The sequence below is a fragment of the Boleophthalmus pectinirostris genome, unplaced genomic scaffold (genome assembly GCF_026225935.1).
Source record: "Boleophthalmus pectinirostris isolate CB_2022bp ecotype Guang Dong unplaced genomic scaffold, ASM2622593v1 HiC_scaffold_7, whole genome shotgun sequence".
In the NCBI taxonomy this organism is placed as follows: domain Eukaryota; kingdom Metazoa; phylum Chordata; class Actinopteri; order Gobiiformes; family Gobiidae; genus Boleophthalmus; species Boleophthalmus pectinirostris.
The window spans coordinates 247,755-260,733 of NW_026571473.1; the positions used below are offsets into that span (position 1 = coordinate 247,755).

At 40.9% G+C, this 12,979-nt stretch overlaps 1 protein-coding gene across 7 annotated transcripts in view; it reads right to left on the minus strand.

Moving 5' to 3' along the window:
• Window positions 1-12,979, minus strand: part of szt2 (SZT2 subunit of KICSTOR complex) — a 145,031-nt gene that overhangs the window by 113,074 nt on the left and 18,978 nt on the right. For all 7 annotated transcript variants that reach the window (XM_055164894.1, XM_055164892.1, XM_055164893.1 and 4 more), the window contains 2 exons: window positions 9,818-10,023; window positions 7,142-7,378 (listed from right to left, as the gene is read on the minus strand). In XM_055164894.1, the coding sequence (XP_055020869.1) occupies window positions 7,142-7,378; window positions 9,818-10,023 (443 nt within the window). The remainder of the gene's footprint in view (window positions 1-7,141; window positions 7,379-9,817; window positions 10,024-12,979) is intronic.

Here is a 12,979-nt window from a genome sequence, read left to right on the forward strand (position 1 = left end):
AAGCTCAAAATGTCCTGTCCCACCTTTTGATGTCATGTAGCGGTAGTTTTCAAGTTAACCACTACTTTTTAGCTTTAGTTCAATAGAAACAGGCAATTCCAGGGCTGAAATCATCAAATGATTCTAGCGAAGGTGTGTGGAATTTAAAAACACAGAGGAGCTCTCCCTGTATTACCACATGATATCACAAGGTGGAACAGAGTGTTTTCTGTTTGAGAGAAGAACTCAGCCTAACTATGCAGGGTTTGTGTGTTTAACATGTGTAAATAAAACAAAATACAACTCCAGGTCTGTTTGTGAAGAACATTATACCATACATCAGAAAACAAGTGTAATATGTGCCCGTAAAGAACACATATGATACATTCTTGTGGCTGTAATTCCCTTTTAAACAAGCAAAAATACAACTCCAAGGTTTGTTAGGGGCTACGACAATATGGTTAAAAGCTCAAAAAAGTGAGTTTAGCATTATATGTGTTCTGTAAGAGTGATAGCTGTAACATGAACCTGGTTTGTCATTCGCTGTTTTATACCTAGTGAAGGTACATGTCACAGAGAATCCTCTAGATTAAGGCATTTAAAGGGCTCATATTACACCATTTTCTGATCTAAGTTATAATGTTGTTTCTCATCATAATCATACCTGGAGTTGTGTTTTATTCCTTTCACACGTTTAACACACAAACCATGCAAATTTATGCTAAATTCTTAGCTCAAAGGGAAAACACTCTGTTCCACCACACAGCATATGGTCATACAGGAAGTGCTGCACAGTGTTTTTAGATTTAATACACCTTCACTAGAATAATTTGGATGATTTTTTTGCCCTAGAGTTGCCAGTCTCTACTAAACAAAAGGTAAGAGGAGTTGTTAACTTGAAAACTACATTTTCATGACATATTATAGACAGACTAATAACACAGAATTACTGAACCATGTGTGAATGAAACAAAACACTACTATACTGTATTTTCCAGGCTATCAGACACGCTCTTAAGCCTCCAACCCCATCAAAAAACGACTGCGCCCCACAATCCAGAGCGCCTGATACACGAATCCACTTGGGTGTCCCAGCACGACTTCAGTAAACTACAAAGCCACACCACTTGCAGTGCACGCAACCACGCACGGAGCAGACAGCGACCGCACAGCAAAAAATGGTAAATGGTCACATTTTTCTATAGCGCTTTTCCACCTTCAAGGTACTTTACAACAAGGAACCACTCACCCATTCACACACACATTCACACACCAGTGTACGCAAACACTGTGGGCAAGGTGGGTTAAGTGTCTTGCCCAAGGACACAACGACAGCATTCATCCGTGGGAGCTGGAATCACACCAGCCAACCTGTGGGTCAGTGGATCTGACCGCTCAACCTGTGATGTTCATGTCGAGAGCTGGAATCGAACCTCCAATCTTCAGATCAGTGGGCGAATGCTCTACCAACTGAGCTGAGAGTGCCGCCTCACTCCACGCCGACGAGGAACGGAAGAACGAACCGAAAAAGCGAGTGCAATGTGCCACTTCTAGACACAACTGAACAACTGAGTCACTGTGAACACACCAACAATCCGTTGGTCCCAGACACACCCTCCCTACACGCCACAACTGAACAAAGCCCAGAGTCACCGTGAACGCCACAAACAAACAAAACCACTCACCCATCACACTGTTGTGTTTCATTTAAAGTCCCACGCGGTTTATTTGTGAAAAAACTTAAAAAATAAATAGACCATTTAATAACAGTGCGCCACATAATCCAGAGGGCCTAATAGCCCGGAAAATACGGTAATATAGTTCTACTTCGTGATTGGCTGTGTTAAAGGTTGTATGGAGGATTTTTTTTGTTTCAAATTGTCAATGATAGCATTATAGAGATGCAGTAGCCTTGTAATTATGATGACCAAAAAAAAAAGAGAATAAAAATTCATCAACTCTGGACGTGGTGGGGCCAGCTCAACATTTGCCAATAGATAACGAGACTGCCTCGTTATCTGTGAGCTGACAGGCTGTCAATCAAACTCCCTACGTTTCTAGCGTAACTGACTTGCCTGCACGCCGCCGGTACGTGGTTTACGTACGCCTGTCACGCAGTCCACAGACGCACAGACGCTGTTTACTCCACCAACACAACAGTTCTTAGCGGCTTTTTTTGACCTATATCTTCCTCGCAGTTAGCACAAAGTTTGTTGCAATGGCGACAAGAATCCAGGAGCAGTTAGCCGCAAAAGAAAGTCCGTTTTTGAGGTCGGTGAAAGAAGAAGACAAGGGGAAAAGCAGCGAAGCCAAACTAAGGTGATTCTTGTAGATTCATTCCAGCGATGGCGCGACTGAAGCAGACGAAGGGTCTAAAGACTGACGCACTGGTCCACAAATTACTCCTGGACAGGTCACTTCTGCTTATTATGAAAACTTACTTTATTTCCAAGAGCTAGTCAAACGTTTTTCAGGACACAAAAGCGATATCCTATGTCTGAAAACGTAATTTTCAAGGCAAAGAAAGAGTCCGCTTGCTGCTGCGTGTTGTAGCTAGTTCATTCGCACTGAATCTCCGTGCACCCTTCTCTGCACCCCTTTCCTGCTCCTCTCCCCGCTGCCCATTCCACTCTTCCCCCTGCTCCTCACTTCTCCGGGCACGGAATCTCCGCGCACCGCTCCCCTCTCCTCTCTCCTCTCCTTGCTCCCCGCTCCGCTCTTCTCCCTGCTCCTCACTTCTTGTCCGCGCACAAAATGTCCGCGCACCCCCTCCCCCCCGCTCCTCACTTCTCCACCTTGCCTAACCAACACTGTAGTTAGTTGTTTACAAGTCATGTGCAGCGCACCGGCTGTAAACAAACCTGTTTCTGGCGTAAGGAGGAGGAGGGAGGAGGTGTTTCTACGTAGGGAGCTGTAGGGGAGGGGGGGTGGTTTCACGCATGCGCAACATTTGAAAAAGGACAAACAGTCGCTGGATTTCTCGTTTCTTGGAAAATCCTCTATACAACCTTTAAGCATGGAACCCACAACCCAAAATATACATGACTATAGGGTCATTCCACACCATTTCACCAAATGACCCACACACCGATCTCAAAAAAATTTGAAAAAATTACCAAATAGTCCCTTACTATTGTGTACCAACCCTGTGAAGTTTTAGTAATTTTTTATCAATACTTTTCAAGTTACAGCTCATTTTATGAGGGGAGTATGTGTCAATTTACGGGCCCAAAATCACATCATTTTTTCTTGGCCTTTTTCACAGGTCGATATCTCCATAAGTATCACACATAGAGGGCTGAAATTTTGTAGGCTTGTACTCCTCTACTCTGTGTTCAAATAACATCTATCAAAAGTTTGGTATCTCAACACATTGTCATTTTATATGAACTTAAAAATGACAAAAAAAACGTGTTCATTTCCGTGGCGTACCATTTTTAGCCCATTTTTAAACCCACTTGTACAGTCCCTGACAAAAGTCTTGTCGCTTATCCATTTTGTAGAAACAAAAGCTATAACCTGACTTTAAATTAATCGATTCGTTTTAGAAAAGTCTCATATGAAAGCTAAAAACCTCCCAAATCATGTTCAATATACTAAAATAAATTTGCTTCTCTGAAGAAAGATTGATCATTTAATGAACACAGAAAGGTCAGATTTTGGCAAGACAAAAGTCTTGTGGCCTTGTCATATGATGCACCCAATCCTAGATTACAGCCTCATCTGTGATCAGTTACTGATCAATCAATTAGTGGGTGTGTATAAAAAGAACCCCAGCACACCAGACCTTCACATCAACTGCAACTTGACCCCTGACAACATGCCTAAGATCCACCCTGTGACCAAAGCTTTAATTATCAAGAGGCTGAAGACCAGATCCACTGCTGAGGTGGCTGACACCTTCAATGTGTCTCAGCGTCAAGTACAAAGAATAAGAAAAAGATCTGAAATGACTGGAGCTGTTTTTGACAAGCCCAGGTCCGGCAGACTCCGCAAGACAACTGCTCGGGAGGACCGTTTGTTGATTCGAAAATCCAAGACCAGCCCCTTTTCCACTGCAGCAGACTCCACCAGGCCTGGTCACCTCAAGTCCCTGTGTCAACCAGAACAGTTTGTACAATTCTGTCTCGAAATGGCCTCCATGGTCGAATCAGTGCACAGAAACCAGCACTAAACAAAAGGCAATTAAAAAAACGTGTGGCATTTGCCAAGGCCCACAGCCTGCTAAAAGGATGGACACTGGAAAAGTGGCAGAAGGTGGATTTCTCAGATGAATCCTCGGTTGAATTACATCACAGCCACCGTAAATATTGCACTAGACCTACTGGAGCCCGCATGGATCCAAGATTCACCAAGAAAACAGTTAAGTTTGGTGGTGGAAAAATCCTGGTCTGGAGTTACATCCAGTATGGGGGTGTGCGAGACATTTGCAGGGTGGAAGGCAATATCAATATCCTAAAATATCAAGAAGTATTAGCTTCCTCTTACATTCCCAACCATAAAAGTGGTCAAATTTTGCAGCAGGATGGTGCTCCATCACATACTTCTATCTCTACATCAAAGTTTCTCAAGGTGAAGAAGATCAAGGTGCTCCAGGACTGGCCAGCCCAGTCACCAGACATGAACATCATTGAACATGTCTGGGGTAGAATGAAAGAGGAAGCATGGAAGGCAAAACCAAAGAATCTTGATGAACTCTGGGAGGCATGTAAGACGCTTTCTTTGCTATTCCTGATGACTTCATCAACAAATTGTATGAATCATTGTCGAACCGCATGGATGCAGTCCTTCAAGCTCATGGAAGTCATACAAGATATTAAATATGGATCTCACAGCACCACTACTTAATTCACTGATGTTATGCAACATATTTTTGTATTTGAAGTAAATTATTTGTTCAATTTTCTGTAGGCGACAAAACTTTTGTCTTGCCAAAATCTGACCTTTCTGTGTTCATTAAATGATCAATCTTTCTTCAGTGAAGCAAATTTATTTTAGTATATTGAACATGATTTGGGAGGGTTTTAGCTTCATATGAGACATTTCTAAAACCAATCGATTAATTTAAAGTCAGGTTATAAGCTTTTGTGTCTACAAAATGGATAAGTGACAAGACTTTTGTCAGGGACTGTAGGTGTAGGAGACCCTTAATTTTTTTTTTGAGAATCAAGATATGTACTAAGACTGTTAAAAGAAATCACCAAATGTTGAAAATTTGAAATAGGTTATGTGTGAGGGTCCTGTTAAAAACAAGAAAACGCAACATGGTCTGAATTTCACATGTAATTTATGGCATGTGGGTAGTGATGAAAAAATTTTGAATAATTTTTCCTTTTACCAAACATATGTATTTTATGAAGCTCCTTCAATTTTTAATTGTATCTTGAACATTCGTGTTTTTGAGGTTTCAGTCATAGTGCAAGACACAATGACACGAGGATACAGTGACCATGTACAATGTTTTATTCCAGCAACTAAGGTCACTAAACATTTAAACACTGAATCCGTTGGTTTGATAATAATTTTGATGGTATTGATTTTGAAAGTATCTGTGACAAGTTATCTGACATCCAAGAAAACAGCAGCAGATTATTCTCATATTAAAGAAACCATCAAGTCATGTTCAACAATATGATATTGTCTTCTCTTAGTTGTGGACGGCACATTGATGTTCAACACTACGCAAACGTTACAATAGATTTTGGTGTACAAGGAACTCAAACATCCGGAAGCAGCCAAGAAGTGAGGATATAGTTCCCTATCATGTTCGGATCACCTGAGCAGGTAAAGAAAGTCTTATGGAGCCTTAAATGGAAAGTGTGAAGGTTGTCCATTTAAGGGAATTTTAGGATTTGTGGGAATTTATCGCATATAAAAAAACATATTCATCTTTATTCTGGGGTGGACCTGTATAGTTCCAAATGCACATTTATTTTGAAGGTTTTTTAAAAAATGTTTATATTTTTAGAGAGCCAGTACATGTTTGGACCACCATGGGACCAAAAGCCTACTCCCAAGAAATTAATGAAGTGCACAGATGAGGAAGCTCCTGATTCAAGTTACAAGGCCACATCCTAGTCAACACAGTCAACTCAACCATCTAAAACCAGTCCACCAGGGATGAAAAAGCCTCCACAGGTTGAGGAGAATTCTGGTGGTCAAGCTTGCGGGGACTGTCCATGCTGCCCGTGACCTCGGCCAGAAAATCCAAAAGCTTCGGGACTGACTGCAGGTTTATGAAGATGTGCCTACTGATACTGATGATGAATGAGACACACATGTTCTGTGTTCTGGGTTTTTAGATAACTTGTAACACATCCTGTTGATTCATTCTCATCCTTTCTTCATGTTTGGGAGCTTTAGCTGCTGGAATAAAACATAGTACATGGTCACTGTATACTTGTGTCAATGTGTCAAATGTGAATGTTCAAGATACAATAAAAAATTGAAGGAGCTTAATAAAATACATGTTTGGTATCATATGACAGGTCTTTTTCTGGTCTTTCAAAGAAAAATTATTCAAGTTTTTTTTACTGCTACCCACATGCCATAAATTACATGTGAAAATCGGACCATGTTGCGTTTTCTTGTTTTTAACAGGACCCTCACACATAAACTATTTCAAATTTTCAACATTTGGTGAACAGTCTTAGTACATATCTTGATTCTCAAAAAAAATTTAAGGGTCTCCTACACCTACAAATAGGTTTAAAAAGGGGCTAAAAATGGTACACCATGGAAATGAACACGTTTTTTTTGGTCATTTTTAAGTTCATATAAAATGACAATAAGTTGAGATACCAAACTTTCGATAGATGTTATTTGAACACAGAGTAGAGGAGTACAAGCCTACAAAATTTCAGCCCTCTATGTGTGATACTTAGGGAGATATCGACCTGTGAAAAAGGCCAAGAAAAAATGATGCGATTTTGGGCCCGTAAACTGACACATACTCCCCTCATAAAATGAGCTGTAACTTGAAAAGTACTGATCAAAATGACTCAAATTTACACATGATAGTAAGGGACCAGCTGGTACATTTTTCAAAATTTTTCAAAAGCATGATGCGTGAGATTTTTGATGAAATGGCGTGGAAGGACCCTATATCTACTACTACTATATCATGTTGAGAGTTTTTGTAAGAGTGGATTCCTGAACGCACTCTGACAGCATGGAGAGGATGTGGGCCACAGCCTGGATGGGCACGGTGGGCCCCTGGGTTCCCTGCACAGCCCACACCCAGCGCCGGTGCAGGAAGTATCGGGTGAGCGAGGCCAGTGTGGAGGAGGCAGTGCGGTTGGCTGCCACGCTGAGAGGAGCCGCTCCGCCACACGGATTCGGACAGTTCTCCGTGCTGAAAACGTACGGTGTCCGGAAGTCCAAAGGCAGCTTCTCATATCTGTGGGAAAACAAATTTATCTCAACTCACACAGTTAAAGCTTAAAGGCCCTGATTTTTACCATCTAAAAAGCAGGAAAAACAGAATCCTCACTTTACCTTATGGAGTGCGAGTACCCTAAGTATTCACCACGATGAGATAATTTAGCTGGCTTCAGAGATGAGAGCGGAGAGTACTGTCAGCTAACAACTAGCATACTAACAGCACACTTCCTGATGATCTGACAATAAAATGCTTTTAGATTAGACAGTACATGGCAATTAATTTTTTATTACCTCAAATTGCCTATGCAATATATCTGTCTATAACTTTGTGGTCAGTTACTTAGACTGACTAAAGCAAGGCTGGGTCATTCCACGCCAATTCTAGGAGGTTCACACATTTTCCAATAGGAAAAGTTCCAAATTTTAGCTCCCAACTCCTTATAGTTTTGTCATTAAAAATATTTTGTCAACTCTGCCCTGACCTTTTCTGAGCAGAGTTGTCCAAGGAGCCACTTTCAGATTTCGGTATCTAAAAAAACTATTTAAGGTAGGTCCTTCAAATTTTCAAGGGTTAAAATTTGGCAAATGTACTTGTAGAATCTGGACTTTTACACATGTGCTTTTGATTTATCACAGATTTCTGGGGACTTGAATTTGCTTGAAAATTCTACTCTTCAAATCCAAGGGCATCTTTGAAGGACTGTGGAAAGTGCAATTTCAAAGACAGAGGTTTGATATTGAACATTCACCTTCCCACACATGCTGTGTACTTTGTATTTTTAAAACTGACCCTCTGTGATGAAAGCTCTACAAGATATTAAGTGTTCAAAATGGAAAAAAATAATTTGGTGCCATCTTTACCATGTTATACCAAAAAAATGACAGCACCCACCAACATAAAATGGACTGTTATAGAAAGACTAGATGTCTGTTTTTAACACATCCAAAATTTGTGATGGTGTTCCGCCTTATTTTTGCAAAATGAATTCTTGAAAATGTGGTGTCTGCAAACATACAGAGCATTCATGGACTATGAAGACACTTTCAGAAGCAAAGAAAACACTCTGAATATTTGACACACAGCTTAAACTCAACAAAAAGTTTCATTTCATTGCAAAAATAAGTCAGAACACCATTACAAATGTTGGATATGTTAAAAACATACATCTATTCTTTCTATAACAGTCCATGTTATGTTGGTGGGTGCTGTCATTTTTTTGGTATAACATGATAAAGATGGCACCACATTTATTTTTTCCATTTTAACACTTAATATCTTGTAGAGCTTTCATCACAGAGGGTCAGTTTTAAAATACAAAGTACACAGCATGTGTGGGAAGGTGAATGTTCAATATCAAACCTCTGTCTTTGAAATTATACTTTTCACAGTCCTTCAAAGATGCCCTCATATTTGAAGAGTAGAATTTTTGACCAAATTTAAGTCCCCAGAAATCTGTGATAAATCAAAAGCACATGTGTGAAAGACCAGATTCTACAAGTACATTTGCCAAATTTTAACCCTTGAAAATTTGAAGGACCTACCTTAATTTTTTTTTTTTTAGATACAGCAATCTGAAAGTGTCTCCTTGAAAAACTCTGCTCAAAACAGGTCAGGGGAGAGTTGACAAAATTTCTTTTAATGACAAAACTATAAGGAGTTGGGAGCTAAAATTTGGGACTGGGAAAATTTGTGTGAACCTCCTAGAATTTTTTCAGTCAAATCTAAGATGGTTGGGCGGGGGTATACGGACATTTGGCGTAAAATGACCCAGCTGTCACTTTGTGCCATTGGCCACTCATTGGCCCCATCAGTCATTCGGACTTAACACTACTGCGCCACTGTGGAATCTTGAATTCTCCCATCCCATTAGCTTCTAACCAGGGCTGCTTAACTTCACAGATCAGACAAGTTGCAGCGTACAGTGAGTCAAGCATTCCTCCATGTTAGCTGACCCACTGAAATCTATCAGTAGCTGTGGAGCAGTGCAATTAACAATCCCCCCCACCCCCCTCAAACCATCCATCCACCCATCCACCCCTTTGGCTCTCTGCACTAAGTCACTCCCCCTCAGAGCACTATTACATTATAATCAACATAATCATTCCCCTAATGAAACTACTGCGCATCAGATGTGAAGCTGTAGTATTGTTATTTTGCATCATGCTTCTATAGATTTATAGCAAATTGTCATGCAGGAGCATGGGTGACGTAGGAGGAGGGTATAGAGTATATAGGGTATAGAGTATATAGGCCCGGGAAAGATTGCTACAATACTCAAACATGGATGGATGGCATATAATGCCACAGGCATGTTTTTGATGAGAGAATGCTATTATATGTTAGAAGGCTCCAGAAAGTCCATTTTAAGCAATACTCCCTCATTACAAGGTTCAAAACAGTTGGGGTGGACACAGGGAGCTACTAGTATGTAGTAATAGTGAGCAGGGCACAGACCTGATGAGCAGCTTCTCCAGGGGCTTATTGAGGACTACCACACAGGGCCGGTCTGACAGGGAGGGCTGGAGGGCCACACTGGAGGGTCCTTTGGAGGGGGACTGATGGACCACAGCTTTCCTCTTGGTCTTTGGCGTTGCCTCCTTGCTTTGAACTCGATGTGGGAATCGCAGTTTGAGGATCTGCTCTTTCAGTTTATCCACAATCTGATGAAGACAAAGTTACAGCTATAGTCATTTCTACACAAATAGATACATGTAATGTTTCCCTTAAAGTGGGAGGTAACACCTACTCCGCCAACAACCACATTTCAAACAGAGCTGCTCAACTGAGCAATACCTGTAGGAGTAAAGGGGAGAATGAGGGAGGAGGGAATAGTGTGATTGGTCTAACCCAGGGGTGTCAAACCTACATCCCGCGGGCCGGATCCATCCCTCCAAGACCTTTAATCTGGCTCTTGGCTGATTTTCTACTAAAATATTTAATTATATTTTCTATTAAAATATTGGTAATTTTCTGTGCCACTTAACATAGCAGCATCTCCAGCGTCTCCGTACGTGGCCCCTCCCACCAGAGCAGCACAAATGAAGACTTGTCTCTTTCCAAACGCTCTTAAAGGACGATCGTTTTGACTGTTGACCAAGACACCCTCATCAGAAAAATGTCCAACATGAGAAAAGTGGAGCCGAGTGCAGGATTTTCCAAGAAAAATGGACTTACTCCTATTTGCAAACAAGTTCATGTTCAAACATTGTTTTGAAATTGCATTTTTCTTAAAGTTTCAGGTTGTTCATAATATTATAATATTTTGTACAAGAGTTCATCAATTAAAAAAGATTTCTGTAATAAATTTGCATTTCTCTGCACAAATATTTGAACTTGTTTCCATTTTTGGGGTATATATGCCATGAGTTTTCTGATCCAGTCCCTTTGGGATCAAAGTAGGTTTGATACGGCCCCCAGACCAAAATGAGTTTGACACCCCTGGTCTAACAGGTATCCACACTTCAAAATCCACCCCTGCAGGCATATGTTTGTATTCACAAACACTTAGTTGTAATCAGGGCAGTCCTGTGTGATGTTACCACATCCTTGACATTACAGTGTCCACTGAGGCCAAGACACATACATTTTATACTTTATTTTTACCACAAATATTTAGTGGATTTAGGTAAAATTCCACTAACTACCTGCTGTACTTGATTTTACTGTCTTAAAAATGTGAAAAACTCTGTGCAGTGTTCAGGGGGAACCAGGTGAACACAACAGGAAAGACCTCGTTCTTACTCCACTCTGGTGTTTTGGTTGGTGATGAAATGGTTTATTCCCTCTGGAAAATCTTGGATGGTGTGAAATGAACTGGCAGAAGACCTTCAAGAGGAAATACTCCAAAATTACCTTGTGTACATTCCCTCAAATTATTTTTCAGGCCAGCGACCCCCAAACTGATGGAGAGCTAGAGCAGGGGCCCCCTACTATATATATATGACATACAGTTGTGTTTCATATTAAATTGGGCCTAGAGCGTGTATAAACAGCTACTCTGTTATTGTACATTCAATACTGGGGGGTATTCCATCTAAGTCGCTTAACTAAGTCCAGGCTTATCCTAGTAGGACGGGAGCCAGGTCCACTCCTCGGGATGTTTTTTTTGCTACCTGTTTTTTTTTTCCCACTATTATTTCCTGTTATCTTATATCTTGGGCCATCACAAATTGATAGGGACAAACCCAACACTCTGCCCCATTTGTTCTCAGGGCCCAAAAAAACTAGTCAGGCTGGTGCCACCTAGTGCCTCCGCTCAATTTCATTTCTCTCCAGCAACTAGGTCAGGAATCAAAAAACACTAGACAGTTCACAAAAACCCCAGAAGTGCAAGTTTGAGCACCAGCCAATCAGCAAAGAGCCATATATTCAGTGTTGTCAACGATTCCCAAGATCGAGGATTTAAAGCCGGAACAAAGAGAATGTTTGGTGAATTTTATCAAGGGGAAAGACGTTATTGTCCTTCTTCCTATGGGATTTGGGAAAAGCTTAATATACCAGTTAGCCCCGTTAGCGGTGCATTACATATGTCACGACCAAATAGCAGCAATTGGTTAAATGATAAAAAGTACCTGTCTACCACTGAGCGAAGAAATTCTAACACTGCGAGGTCAGAAAGTTTCTACGAAGTGAAACCAGCTGATGAATCAAGCTACCAAAAAACACTCTTTTTAGGAAAAGCTATTGGCGATATTATGTAACTGTAAATATTAAGGGTTATTTGACTATTTATGCAGTTGCAGTACCTTAATATTTACAGTTACATAATATCGCCAATAGCTTTTCGTAAAAAGGGTGTTTTTTGAGTTCTGAGACCAAACGGGGCTGAGTCTTGGTTTGTCTCAATCAACTTGGGATGGCCCAAGATATAAGATAACATGAAATAATAGTGAAAAAAAGGCAGCAAAAAACATCCTGACAAGTGGACCTGGTTACCAGCCTATAAAATCCTGAGCTGAAATTTGCTCCATCTCCAGTTTAAGCCTTAACTCATTCAATGACAGAAATAAGCCTCTGACCAAAGCTAATTCAGATCTGAGGCCTGCACTTTGCTCGCGGTGACTCTGGGAAGGCCAGAGCAATGAAGCAACGACATCACAGAAAATGAGCTTAAAGTGTGACTATTTTAAATGATCAGATTAAACGAGATAGGACCCACAAAACACACGCACACAAGTTTACGTGTTTGATTTCGACCATGGAACTTTTCTTGTCATTCTGATCTGAAGAGCAAGAGGAAAAACACGACTCCCCCTCCTCTCCTGTTCGCTCCCCCTCCTCTCCTGATCACTTTGTAGACAGAGAGGAGGCTGTGGCGTGTGGAGCCTGGTTAATGCGCCTGGGGAATGAAGTTGCCTGACGTCTTCCCGATGCGTCATAGTACATGTGCAGCTTAAGTTCCGCTGTGTGTAAAAGTAAAGCTATAAAGGAACTCTTCACATGTAGCCTCGAAGAAACGATAAAATCTGCACTGACGTGTTTGCAGTTTGACAGGGAGTGAGAGATGAGGGAATGAAAAGAGAGACAGAGAGTGATTACAGAGACCACAGACAGAACCCACTGAAAACCAGTTCATCCTCATCCCTCAAAAATTAAGAAATATATATTTATATTAAA